Here is a 14,224-nt window from a genome sequence, read left to right as displayed (position 1 = left end):
GCTGGAGATTACCAAGTTTATTCCAACAGAAAACTAGGCACACTGAGCAATTTTGCAGGATCATCTTTATCGGCTTCATCGTCTACGTATGTGAGTAACAGTATGGTAATCTTTCTGTGGTTGAATGCTATCCCAAGTGCAATTTAGAAATTTTGGACTTCTTGAAAGTGCAACCGGACAGTCAATGAGTATTTTAGATAATTCCACATACAATGCCAATGTGATTGCAGTGTTATTTTGGCTCAACCCGATTTTTGAAATGACAAGATGTATGCACGAGAATATTAGTTCCATCTCTCAAATAATATGTTCCTGGGAATTTTGAAAGTAAGCCTCGAAATTCCAGGTATTCTATCATAAAATACAATTATACAGTTACATAACTTTCCACGTGATTTATCTCCCTTTGAATCTAAGTTTAGAAGTCTTGCACGTGATAAAAAGTCAATTTTGGCGGGAAATCAATGGTTGACTAAAAATTGTAAAGTTACCAAGTAATAAGAAAAGAAACATTGTTTTACTGAACAATTAAAAAGCAATATAAGTATTGAATAAGTAAAGAGGTAATTACTGATGTTTCTATTCTCATCATTCCTCTCATGTCTGCTATAATATAGAATAATATTTACAGACTAGCATACTGTCTTTAATCTTTATTATCATCTTACAACCAGTAGGAAATAAATAAGCCATGCAAAACAACAAATTCCAACATTTAAAGAAAACATAATGTTTAAAACTGCTCCAAAAACTGGTAAATACTTCACATTTTAACGAGCTTAATGTTTTTCTCTGTGCAATTGAGTCCAAAAGTTAATCGAGCATATAACATAGAAAAATGATGTTTGATCGTTTGTAATGATCTTATCGCGAACTTTGTGACGGATACACGTGTTAAAGCCATTGCTTAATATTTCCCCCAAACGTCTTGACATATTTCGTTATGGAATGATCATCATGGTTCGTTGCAGACAAACTTATAAAATTGATAGTTTAGTGCAGCTGTAACTAGTTTATTACCAGAGCTGATGATGGAATGGTTTAAAGGGTAATTAAATACATATTTATATTGAGATATATTCCTCACTTTAATGGTTATAACTTCCTCTCTAAAACATATTATCTTTTCATAATACAAACAATGAATTTAGCAGTCATCGGGAAAGAAAATACAAGTATGTAATACAAGTCGTATTTATGTTTACATGAAAGTAAATTAGCCATTTATAAATAATATTTTCTGATTTTACCAGATTGTCGACTCGTGTATTTCATACACAGTCTTATGTAATTGTTAAACTTAAAGAGATACTGTCGCTAGAATATTTGTTTTGCCAGGTTATAGACCCTTTTTTCAGCTTACTCGGTCCCTTTTCTGAATTAAGATCGGACTCGTGGTCCATTTACAAATTCCGATGAAAGTTATCATTCTGACTCGCAGCTATATTGTCGTCGTCGTGATATCGGTATAAATCTTTTAAGTTAACGTAATAACAAATCTTTCATTTGTATATTTTGTTAAATTTCTATTGCCAAAACGAGCAAATGAACTGGTGCATAATTAACGTTTAAAGGACAGTGGCGCCATTTTGGAGGGTTGATTTGAGTGTTGAATATATGTAAATAGTCTTCAGAAGTACAAGGTATGTACGAAAATCGCACAATTTCTTCAAAAATATCTCAAACAAGGAATTTCTTTTCTTATTTCTATACATAGATGTCTTTTCTATATATGTCAGTGTCTCAAGAAAAGACGACTCGTCTTTTTAACTTTCAAACGCGAATAATTCTGGATTTGAAGGCTCAAATTTCGACGGTGACCTGTGAACAATATTACTGATTGGCTTAGGTAAACACTTCTCGCTTTTGAGACTAAGGTACGATTAGTAAAAAAAAATGTCGAATCTGTCCCTTCAGCTTTTCAGAACGTGCAGGGCAATGCGACGTAAATTGGATCGATACCTTAATAATACATCAAAAAAAGTTCAGCCCAAAGTTTGCACGTGGTTTTAAATGGGATCATTTCCGAAAGAAAGTAAAATATTTACTAATGGTTATTGTTTCAACTTACTTTGATGTAGAAGTGTTTAGATGAAGTCAATAGAAGAATAATAATAAGTTCAATATAAAGATTAATTATAATACAATAGAAAACAATAGCTGGATTAATTAGCAATATTTATTATAGTCATATTTCTTCTATTTATTTTTTACCGTGTTTGTGATCCTCCATAAATTCTATCTAATTATAATTGTCTAAATATAAATAATTCCATTCTTCAGGTGAACCTTAATGATTTATTGTATTTCGAAACTGTTGTCATTTCACTGAATAAACTTTTCAATGAAGTAATTATAGTTTTCAAATTCCTTTTTCGTCTTTAAATAAATTTCCTTTCGTTTGATTAAGAATAAAAGACATGATTGGTTTATGTTTTTAAAGGAAACTTCGGTTTTTCTATTTTTAAGTGTTTGCACAGGTACCTTGTTGATGGCACATTCATTGGAACGAATATTATCATTTATTTCTATTAAGCTGTGTACAAAACTCAGTGCATTTCTTTTAACCAGAAACGAAAATTTGACATAAAATGTTAAGCGGTTGACTAGATACAAGAAGTGACAGAATATGTAGTTAAATAAAATGAATTGAGATACAACCTAGTCTCTTTCTCAAATTATCAAACTATATTGGTGACTGAGATTTCACGTCTGCTTATTAAAATGGTTGTCATCTTTAAGAGGTGCTGTCATGTTACAGGTCCCTTTCCAGAAACGGTTGTCATAGCAAGAGTCAAATCATATGAGAAACTGTTAGCGATAATTGTCATGAAAAAGATGTCTGTTTTAGAGCTGGTTGTCATGAAAAAGATGTCTGACGTTAGAGCTGGTTGTGATGATAAAAATGTCTGCTTTCGGAGCTGGTTGTGATGATAAAGATGTCTGCTTTTAGAGCTGGTTGTCATAAAAAGATGTTTACTTTTAGAAATGACTATTATAAGAAAGATGTCTGCTTCTGGAGATGGTTCACATAAGAAAGCTGTCTGTTTCTAGTCATCATAAAGATGTCTGTTGCTAGAGATGGTTGTAAAGAGAAAGATGCTTGTTTCTAGAGATGGTTGTCTTTAGAAAGATATCTCCTGTAAGCAATACGTGCCATGAAAAGATGTCGGCTTTAAGAGCTGGTTGTCATGAAAATGATACGATTCTCACGAGGAAGATAACTGCTTCTTTTAGAGATGGTGGTTGTCATCAGAAAAATGTCTTCCTCAACAGTTGTTTGCCTAAAATGGTTGTCGTGAGAAAGATGTCGGCTTTTTGCGATAGTAAATATCTAATTAAGGAAATAGATAAATGCTGTACTTAATATGGGTTGTGATGAGTAAACAATTCATTGTTATCATTATTTTGCTATAGTCCTTAGAACTATACATTTTCTGTATAAACAGATTCTTCGGAGTGACATGTTTTTGTAGTAATATGTTGGTCTGAGTCAACGTCTTATAGTATTGTGATATACCGTTTCGTGTGCCACTTTAAATTAGCAATGAATAATTTGAATGGTAATGACTACATTGTGATATACTATAGGAAAAAATAATATAGGTGAACGATATGTGACACTTAGACTGGTTGTTTGTTTGCCAAACAATGGTGAACATAAAATGATATTAAAAACCCTAACTTTATACAGTGTAAGCCGATCTTGGGAGGTGTCCATGGTTGCACCATGCTTCGTCTAATGTGAGCTGAATACGAAGTTCAGTCTTGATTTTGAATATATAGGTATAGTTATGGTGTAGATAAACTGGCAAAAAAATATAGATTTACAACATATGACGCTTAGATGGTTTCATTATAGTGGATTTCATTGCAATAATGAGTTTCTTAAAGGGGTGCAATTTCGCGATTTACTAAAAATTTGAAACAATTTGCTTCTAAATCGCCAAAATCTAAAATTCCATTTATTAAACATATTAATTGGCTATTCTAAAACTGTTTAAGTCTGTTACTGAAATAAAATGATTTGATAAGTAAATAAAACGTCAAGAGATACTCCCTTTAAAGAAATCCGAGTAGCGATTTAAGATTATCTTAACGATAGGTTAATAAAGTTTAGTGGATTATGTGGATTAGCGGATTAATGAAGTGTTAGTTGGTTGGAAACAGTGTTTGGTGGGAAACATAATCTCTACATTTCATGACTCACTTGTTGTTTAAAACATTGACATAGCAGGTAAGAATCATATATTTCAATAATAAATACGTTTTTACCTTAGCAGTCCTTGGAATACGATGAAACTATGAACTATGGACATTCAATTTGAATGGGCGTATTTTCCATTTCCGTCACGATAGCTTCAATAACATAAAGCTAGTAGGAAAGTAGGTATGCCACCACTCCCCCCCCCCCCACACCCCCACCTTCATTTCCCTCAAGTTGTATGATTTGAGGTACAGTTCAACACCTTTCAATCAAAATACTTTCATTTATTGGGGTCCATATATGTTATTTTTCACACGTCTCTTTCCTTGCAATTTTGGATTCTCGCGTCTACGGTAACGTCGAGTGACGAGAGTCCACCAGACAATAAACGTGCTGATCATCATCTTAAGAAATAACCTTTGATTATTGACATAACAATTGACATTGACATACCTGTGATATGTCATTAAAATCTGTCAGTGATATTACTGTTGATATTTGTATATATTGTATACTTCAGGTCGTCTTGTATTAGCCATGGATATACCACCACCGACACAAAATCGTTTGGTGAAAACAGCCTTACATCAAGCGGTCCTGGATTGTCGTCTGCATCAAGTTCGATTGCTGGTCTCCAAACATAATGTGAACATCGACTCAAAGGATGTCAATGGAAGAACACCTCTCATGTTAACGTGTTTTATAGAAAATGAAGACTTGGGATTTAAAATGGCCAAAATATTTCTTGCGGCAGGGTCGTTTATGAACATCAAGGACACATTAGGTAGGACAGCTCTTGGATATGCTTGTCTTAATGGGAAGGAGAAAATTGTGAATAAAATCTTGTCCGAGGACATTCTAGATATCAACGAGCCGGACAATGACGGGAACACACCTTTACACCATTCCTGTTACAGTGGCAATCCCAGAATAGTGGCGATGTTGGCTAATACATATTTACGATTTGGTATCAACATCGACAGAAGGAACAATTTGGGCTACACAGCCTTGTTGATAGCATGTAAGAATGGATATTATGCTTCAGCACATATGTTACTGACGAAGTGTAGAGCATCACCAACGCTCAAGGACAACGAATTCTATTTGAATGCCGGTGATTGGACTAAGAGAAGCTATGAAATCAAAATGAAAGGTAGCAATCATTCGGTGGGCAATGTTTCTTATGGTAACAGAATAGCACAACAGTTTGCTATCTCGTTTGCTCGTCAAGAGAAGATGTATGGGCGATGCTGGACTCCTTTATGTCGTCATGGTACCGACACGGTTTCAATGTCTCTGGACAGTTCCTTAAGATTACCCAATATCTGTCAACAACAGTATGAGAAAAATCTTGACGAGAATATCATCGATGGCGAAGATGCTAGAAGACTTCTCCTGAATGAAATTCACGAAACTGAATCATCTCGTCCAAAATCAGACAAACATGCATCCGTACGGTGGGCAATGGGGCAACCATCAACGGCTAAACTTCGCTCCCTATCAGTTTCTAAACCAAATACCCGTATTCCAGATATGATGACGATATTCAAGGCCTATTCTGAACAATATCAACCCGATTGGCGCCAAATACAAACTGACACCGGAAGTCACAAACCCAGTGATGTAAAAGCAGACAATAATCCAACCAATCAAACAATCATAAAAGATGATTGTGTTTTCCCTCCAATCACTGAACCGGTCACTGCAAGCTAAATATAAAAATATGCTTAAAGCAGGCTACAATCAAACCATTTGTTTTGGGCTTTTCAACAACTAAATTGCATGCCAGTGAAGTCTTTTAGCACCATTTCTCTTTTTCGAATTTTGAGTATTGACCCTATTATGGATCTTTTTACAACCAGAGCTACTACGTTTAGACGAAAAATATACAGCACTGCCTTAAAGCCGAAAAGGCAGGCCGTCCCGTAGCCAGACTTGATTGTTCGGAGCGTCAAGTACCTATATCCTGTGGGGGCAATGGTATATTGTGTATCGTTGCAGTAATGAAATTGGTCGGTTGTCCAGAAAGGAGGATAATAACGTTTTAATTTGTTCTTTAGTTTGGCACAATAGTTACACCGAGTCAAGCCATATAATGAAATAATCCTGACATCTACCACCATATAATAAACAATGTAATATTTACAATGATTAAACCTAAATCATACCATAATATTTGTGAATGTATTTAATTTCCACTTTACTTGCTATTCATTCGAAACTACGTATGGTTCTTACGTGAAGATAACACCATGTAAGAACCATACGTAGTTTCGTATGGGTTGTTACTATTTCATGTTGTTTTGTTGTTTTTTTGGAAAAAAAATATTAATATGATGGAGTAGAATTTTATGGGTTGTACAAAAAGGACCAGTGGTGCACATTTTACAGTGGAAAATTAATAAGGTCTTGCTTGAACGTTTAACGTCGTTAGCGCCGTCAGTTCGCAATGCTTTCGCAAAGCCTAGAATACACAACCACAACAGATTTTCAGCAAGCTTCACTCGAAAAATGTACATAAATCAAATGAGATTAAATGTGAAGATCTGCTAAGTTCTCGTCTAAGACACAACTACACAAGGGGTTATGGCGAACACCACAGTCAGTAGAACAGTGACGTGGGCACAGATAATTCAAAAGAGGCAAGAAAACTACTACTGTAACATACGATTAAATTGTTGCCTCTGTCTTATGCTGGTTCTGTGTGATAACATCAACAAAATTCATTTGCCTAGCCAGAACCATAATGCGTTAAACACTGTCTTATTGTATTTGATAAGGCAAGTGTCGTTCCAGGGGAGATAAATCTATATAAGGTACAAAAATTCAGACAACAGTTAATCCATATTGTCATTACAAATGGGATATGAATTACCAATTTAATATATAAAGATTTATTAACATTGGCAGGCGTTTATCACACAAAAACATAATGTCACGATATTTAATTATTCCATACAACAGATCTTTCAATATCCTCAATAACCATCATAATCAAAAACTTTCAAAAATCAGTGACTCTCCCCTTTCTTTCCCAATCACCATATCGAGTAGGTTCAGGGCCCCGAGGTCCCCCTATTTCACCTGTTACAGGATTCTTATCATCAGGGAATTTTTCTAATGGTTCTGTTTCTTCAACTTGTCTTGTATCATCCATTTCTAAATCATCTAATTTGCCCATTGGCGTTTTCCTCTTTCTATCATGTTCATGGTGGTGGTGATCGTGTCCATCTTCAGAATGAAATCTTAATGTTGTTGATAATGGTGTATATTTTATAATTCTTGGCAATTCTCCTAAAATAGACAGAGCCATTGTATCAAAGACATTGTTATTGGAAGTCCTATTAACCGCAAAGCATACACAGTTAAACTGATAAGGTTCTCACTGAAAGAATTTGTCTGTCAGTTCACAGATCGTATCAAAAATAACTTAAATTTCCAAATTTTCCAATACAATTTCTTATCTTACAAGTAAAATAAACTGACACTTAGCCTATATATAAAATAAACTGAAACATAAAATAAACTGACACTTAGCCTATATATAAAATAAACTGACACATAAAATAAACTGACACTTAGCCTATATATAAAATAAACTCACACTTAGCCCATATATAAAATAAACTGACACTTAGCCTATATATAAAATAAACTCACACTTAGCCCATATATAAAATAAACTCACACTTAGCCTATATATAAAATAAACTCACACTTAGCCTATATATAAAATAAACTCACGCTTAGTCTTATGTAAAATATAAAATAAACTCACTTCCATCCCAGTCCATGGACTGAAAATTGCTATATATAAAATTCATTTCCAGTGAAAATAAAGACTTATGGTACCCTCACAAGAAAATATATGCCGGAAACTGTGTGAAATCATGACATATGTTTATATCTTTAGCTTCATTGAAACGTTACAAAATTTTCGGACTAATTTTTGTCTTATGTGAATTACGTGTGATTACAAACGTAGTCACAAATCGAATGCAGCATTGTGTGAATGGTTTGTTTACACTTTCTGAAAGGTGAAATATTTCATTTTAAAAACCTTACTGTAAGTCACCAACACATGTACTCTTAATTTTACATTCACATACCATTAATCCATCATTACTTACCGGAAAATCTCAAAGAATTTGAAATATTTCGTAGAACATTGGCCATTTCCTCGTCGACAAGTTGTATAACTGTGGCTGAGTTCGTTATGCTTAGGTTACTTAACACATTTACAGTTGTTCGAAAATGTGCGATTGTAAGCATTTTTTTTTTATTTCCCACCACCATTGTTTTTACAGATTTTTTTAAAGATTTAGACAGTGGGATAAAAGATGGCTAATGAATCAGATGATGAAATACCTGATTTAGTTTTAACTGATGATAGAAAAGTACCTATTACAGTTATTACAGGTTATCTTGGTAAGTGGTTTTTAAGGGGACCAATTCACCAACCATTTTATTCATACGTTAATCTCAGAAAGCCTACAATTGTTATAGCTCTGGTCCATGACAAATTGACCTTGTACTGAAAGCTCCTTTTGCAAAATTCTCTATTGCCTTGCAAATCAAATTTTATTGCCGATTATATTGATCTGAACAGGAATATCTGTTTTCATTATCTGGCAATGTTAATAATGATGGTCCTATGCGAATTTATGAAACTATTAATATAACTATCAACGAATATTCAAATTTTCTCAGAAATATTTGATTTTGACAAAAGAAAGAGGACAGTAGAATGATGTTGGATGTATCACGATCTATAACTTAATGTTTATTAACTCGTGTGTATGCACCACTTTTGTTAAACATTCGTTTGATCTGCCTCCCATATAGTTAATACATCAAGTAGTTAAGTGATACCATTTTACTCCTTTAGGTGCAGGAAAAACCACTTTATTAAATTATGTATTAACAGAACAACATGGGAAGAAAATAGCTGTGATACTCAATGAATTCGGAGAAGGTAGGGTTTACTGTTCTGTAATATTGACCGATGCAGCACCTGTACTAGATAGAAAGCTCTAAATCTTCCTGGAAAGCCTGGCTTTCCTTTGCCATTTCATGATCAATTTTGTATCTTGAAATATCCAGAATGGCTACATCCTTGTTTTTGTCTACATATGGACTTTGACTTGTGGATTACTAAGGAAGACTAAAAGCCAATGCTAGATAGCAACAAGATATATTCTTGATATCTTAATGGAATTCGGGCCACTTGAAATATACTACTTGATACACCCAATCTTTTGAAATATATTCATGGAATGTTCATTTGTCTACAGGAGATGCTATGGAGAAATCTATGTCTGTTGGTGAAAATGGTAATTTATATGAAGAATGGTTAGAATTAAGGAATGGCTGTTTATGTTGTGCTGTAAAGTAAGGATTATCAAATTACATAGTAATTGGTATTCACCATACAATACTCCGAATGTATAGTAGGCATGTTTTGATTAGGAAGATGAAACTATATATTAATTACCTCACATTTAAAGATGGGTTTCCTTGTTTTTTAGTGTCAAATTAAGCAAACTATTTGAATAATAGATGTTTCTAATGAATTACCATGTATTCATGATCATATCATTATGTTCTTATTGAATACAATTAACCAATTATAAAAGTCAATGTATGTACAGTCTGGAAAAACAAATAAAGACTTTTTGACCTTTCTTGATCAGTCACTCATTGAAATTCTGGTAATTCTCTTCTAATTTAACTTATTATGAATTAATTATGGACATGTAAGAAACACCTCTTCTGTCTATTCATATAGGTATTAGCATTTTCATTTTCATAAGAAATAAGGAAACCCATCGTTAAACATGTATTTTCTAACTGAGAAATTCAGCAAAATATTTTTTATAGAGATAATGGTGTTCAGGCTATAGAAAATTTAATGGTAAAGAAGGGAAAGTTTGATTATATTTTGTTAGAAACTACAGGGTTAGCTGATCCAGGTTGGTACTGGATATTTATATTACTGGTATTGAAAACAGCCTACTTTGCTTTGCTGATACACCTGTCAAAATGAGCATGTATACTGTAAAATGGTGCATATAATGCTTATTTAAAGGGACAGTTGCACCATTTTGGAGGGGGGGTGATTTTAGTCTTGAATATATGTTAATAGTCTTCAGAAATACTAGAAATGTACGAAAATCGCATAATTCTTTTTAAAATACTTCAAACTAGGAATTTTACTCACTATTTCTATATATGTCTTTTCTATATATCTCAGAGCATCTTAAATTGACAAGTCATCATTTTAACATTCAAATGCGGATAATTCTGGACACACATGGATTTGAAGGCTCAATTTGGACGGTGATCTGTGAACACTTTTACTGGTTGGCTTAAATATCTTTGAATGATAGGTGATACTGATATTATTATTGTGTGATTATTCTAGGTCCTATAGCGTCAATGTTTTGGTTAGATGAAGACCTCTGTAGTGATATTTATCTAGATGGTATAATAACAATGGTAGATGCTAAATATTGTCAGAAAGTAAGTTAAAACTACCAGACCATCAGCACAGATTCCCCAAGTTGCATGTCAGCCATCTCTCATGGTGAGAATACTACTTCCGAAGTACATGGAGCAAATGATGTTTAATTCTAACCCGCAAATAGACTGCACTATGGCCTGTCTTTTAATGTTAGGCGGAAGCATCTTGGTAGCGCAACCATAAGGTACCCATAAAATCTCTGGTGTTTGTATGTGGATTCAAAGTGCATGTCTCAGAACTCTTTATCTTAAATCTTTAATTGTAGAATTTAGATGAAGTTAAACCTGATGGATCTCTTATTGAAGCAGCTAGGTAGGTCTTTCATTCATTGACTAATATAATTATGTTTTGTTTTACTTGAAAGGCATTTTCATAATATATTTGATTTGTTTCAAGGCATACATTTAAGCTTCCACTATTAAACAATTATTGCTCCTGATTTTGTCATGCTTTAGACAATATGTTTGGTTACTTGAAATGCTTTGCTTCAAGCAGCTTGTACAGATTTTTATTATTTTGCCATCACCTAGCAAAAAACAAAATAGATAATGAATGTGCTAGAGGACCTGGTAACAAAAATTGATTTGCATAGTCTTATTGGTAAACTTCAAATGGATTTGTCAGAAAGTTAAAGCTATCATGAAAATTATGAATTATGATGCTGAAAAGCCATTTTGTTGTATCACTACTATACAGTATCTGTATTATTTAGACAGATTGGTTTAGCTGATGTTATCATTATCAATAAAATAGATTTAATATCACAGGATGAATTACAGACTTTGAAAACAAATCTAAGGTAAGACTATTTTATATTAATCTAAACTTTCAAAGGCACTAGCCAAGGCTTCAAAATTGTTTTTACCTTTAGGAGGATTCAAACCAACAGCACTGAATTGCCAGTGTCAAGCATTTTAATAATTGTTTCAAATGAATATTTGATTTTTACAGATCCTGTAACAGTTTCTCTAAAATAATAGAAACCACCAAAGCAAAGTAAGTATCAAAAATGCTGTCACTTTTTAAGTGTTTATTTATAAGGATATATGTATGACAGAAAGAAGGAGCATTCATGTTGAAAATACACTATGAAATCAGACAAATGACGGAAATCAGGCGAATGACAGAGTACCCCTGGTGCTCCAGATTGAACTGCAAGAATTATATAGCAGGTTTAAATGCATGCAGGCAGCTTTTCCTATATTTTGAATTTGTATTCTAATTTTAGAACTAATCTAGAAGATATTTTAGATCTTAATGCTTACAGAAGTTTAGATTCCCATAGGTATGTAAAATCTTTTTTAAGTATGTTCACCATTTTGGATACCTGATGTCACACTTGAACTGGGTTTATGAATTTATCTTTCAAAATACTTTACTCTTTTGGAGACCCCATGTATCAAAATCTAATTTATCATTTTTTAATTATAGTACTTAAATTAACAAAAATAACATGAAGTTTTTTTCTATTTTTAGTTTAAAAAGTTTATTTAGTGATAGAGGTTTTAATGAAGATCGTAAACATAAAATAGATAAAGTGAGTAAAATGATGTCTCAGAAATAGGCAGGCTGACATCATTTCCTTATGTTACTTTTGAGAATATTCTGGGGACGATTATGGTTTTTCCAAAGTTTGGTGACTTGGAATATTTCTCTTGACTTCTTATTCCAGTTTTCATACTTTGAGTGGGTATGTAAAATCCAGAAAAGTCTTTTCCTAGAAGTTTGGCCACAGACCCACTGATAGTACGACATCTGGGTTATTTCCTTGCAAAATCTGGATTTTTATTCTCTTGTGCCTTTACCATGACCAAATCAGTACTTCATTGTCAATGTAAATGAGATATTTAAAATATTTAAACTTTCAGTATAAGTATGTTTTTTTGTAGACTATAAGAAGTATTACTATAGATTTAGAAGGTGAACTTAATAAAACTAAATTAGAACATTTCTTACAAGATCTTTTATGGGAGAAAAAAATAAACAATAAAGAAAATAAACCAACAGAAATATTACGCCTTAAGGTAAGAACTATTACAATTGTTGTAAAAATACAGTATTTTATTTGCTAAGCTTCCCTTCATACGCACAGCACAGTTTTGTCTGGACTTCATTAGTCCAATCAGGTGCAATTATCTGTGTGTATAATAACTCTAGGTTTTACATTACAGGTTGTATTAACTCTAGGGATTACATTACAGGTTTTTTTTTAACTCTAAGTTTTATATTTCAGGTTGTATTAACTCTAGGTTTTACAGTACAGGGTGTATTAACTCTAGGTTTTACATTACAGGGTGTATTAACTCTAGGTTTTATATAACAGGTTGTATTTACTTCTTCCATTACTGCTTGCATTTCCCCTAAGTTTTATATTACAGGGCATATTAACTGGAGGTTTTACATTACGGTTTGTATTTCTTCTAAGTTTTATATTACAGGGTGTATTAACTCTAGGTTTTATATCTGAAGTGAGTTAACAAATGGTTTTACAATACAGAGTGTATTATCCCAGGTTTATATTATATGGTGTATTATCTCTCAGTTTTATATAACAGGGTGTATTATCTCTCAGTTTTATATAACAGGGTGTATTATCTGTAGGTTTTACATTATTGGGTGTATTACTTCTGGGTTTTACATTACAGGGTGTATTAACACTAGAAAATGAAGATATATGTTATATTGTACAAGCTGTAAATGAATTATATGATTTTCAAACCACATCCTGGAGAGACAATCCTAAAATAAATAGATTTGTCTTTATAGGTAAGTTCACATTCAAAAATTCAATCTTACATTGTCTAAATTATCTTTCGAGAATGGAATGATCATTTTTCCAGGCCCTAATCTGTTTCTATCAGTAGCTCTAGTGAATCTTGTTTGTCTCTAGCCGTGATGAATTCAGAATGTTAGCTCAAATGTGGGTCTGATAGGGAAAAAATAATGCAAAATTAAATACAAATTTTAACATTAAATTCATAACTGAAGTATATGTCATCAACATCATAGGGAATCTACCCAAGATAGATTTATTTACTTAAATATTCTTTAATTTCAGGGAGAAATTTAGAGAAATCAGTTTTAGAAAATCACCTTTATCAATGTAAAGTAAAAAGCTGATGATAATTTCAGGCTGTTGTGTGAAAAAAACTATCTATTCTTAGTGTTAGTGATTTAGATCTGATAAAAACAATATCAGTTCTTTGCCAATTTTTGGACGAAATCTATGGTGTTTAAATTCTCCAATAAATCCTTCTTCTGATGTGATATTTGTGAAACACTGTATAGAAAAAATGAACACTTCAATATTTACTGTTATTTATTTAATTATGTTCAATACATACATATGATTAAAACTACATGGATATTATATAAAACATCCCTTCAAAGTATAAAAAAAAATTAAAGCTCTGGTCTGAAAATGCTTTGTTTTGATTCTATAAATAATACTTAACTTTCCTAGACTAGGAACCGTCTTGAGGGCGATATGCATT

General features: G+C 32.7%; 3 protein-coding genes across 3 annotated transcripts; 2 read left to right on the top strand and 1 right to left on the bottom strand.

Moving 5' to 3' along the window:
* Window positions 1–3,166: 3,166 nt before the first annotated feature.
* On the top strand, window positions 3,167–6,520 carry LOTGIDRAFT_237739 (hypothetical protein; the record flags this gene model as incomplete). The annotated part of the gene is made up of 2 exons (XM_009047728.1): window positions 3,167–3,326; window positions 4,728–6,520. The coding sequence occupies 2 exons, from the start codon at window positions 3,167–3,169 to the stop codon at window positions 5,918–5,920; spliced, it is 1,353 nt and encodes a 450-aa protein (XP_009045976.1). The 3' UTR covers window positions 5,921–6,520.
* Window positions 6,521–7,214: 694 nt separating this feature from the next.
* On the bottom strand, window positions 7,215–7,403 carry LOTGIDRAFT_99667 (hypothetical protein; the record flags this gene model as incomplete). The annotated part of the gene is made up of 1 exon (XM_009047727.1): window positions 7,215–7,403. A coding segment is annotated over one exon (189 nt), but the record flags the coding sequence as incomplete, so codon positions are not given.
* An 806-nt stretch (window positions 7,404–8,209) lies between these two features.
* LOTGIDRAFT_224478 (hypothetical protein) lies at window positions 8,210–13,850 on the top strand (the record flags this gene model as incomplete). The annotated part of the gene is made up of 14 exons (XM_009047726.1): window positions 8,210–8,273; window positions 8,515–8,635; window positions 9,096–9,182; window positions 9,502–9,598; window positions 10,088–10,179; window positions 10,632–10,729; window positions 10,996–11,042; window positions 11,443–11,529; window positions 11,682–11,726; window positions 11,959–12,015; window positions 12,216–12,267; window positions 12,620–12,754; window positions 13,376–13,500; window positions 13,793–13,850. The coding sequence occupies exons 2-14, from the start codon at window positions 8,548–8,550 to the stop codon at window positions 13,848–13,850; spliced, it is 1,068 nt and encodes a 355-aa protein (XP_009045974.1). The 5' UTR covers window positions 8,210–8,273; window positions 8,515–8,547.
* Between the last annotated feature and the right edge of the window lie 374 nt (window positions 13,851–14,224).

The sequence above is a fragment of the Lottia gigantea genome, assembly GCF_000327385.1.
Source record: "Lottia gigantea unplaced genomic scaffold LOTGIsca_116, whole genome shotgun sequence".
In the NCBI taxonomy this organism is placed as follows: Eukaryota; Metazoa; Mollusca; class Gastropoda; family Lottiidae; genus Lottia; species Lottia gigantea.
Note: the sequence above shows the minus strand (reverse complement) of the source record. Positions and strands in the feature narration are given on the sequence as shown.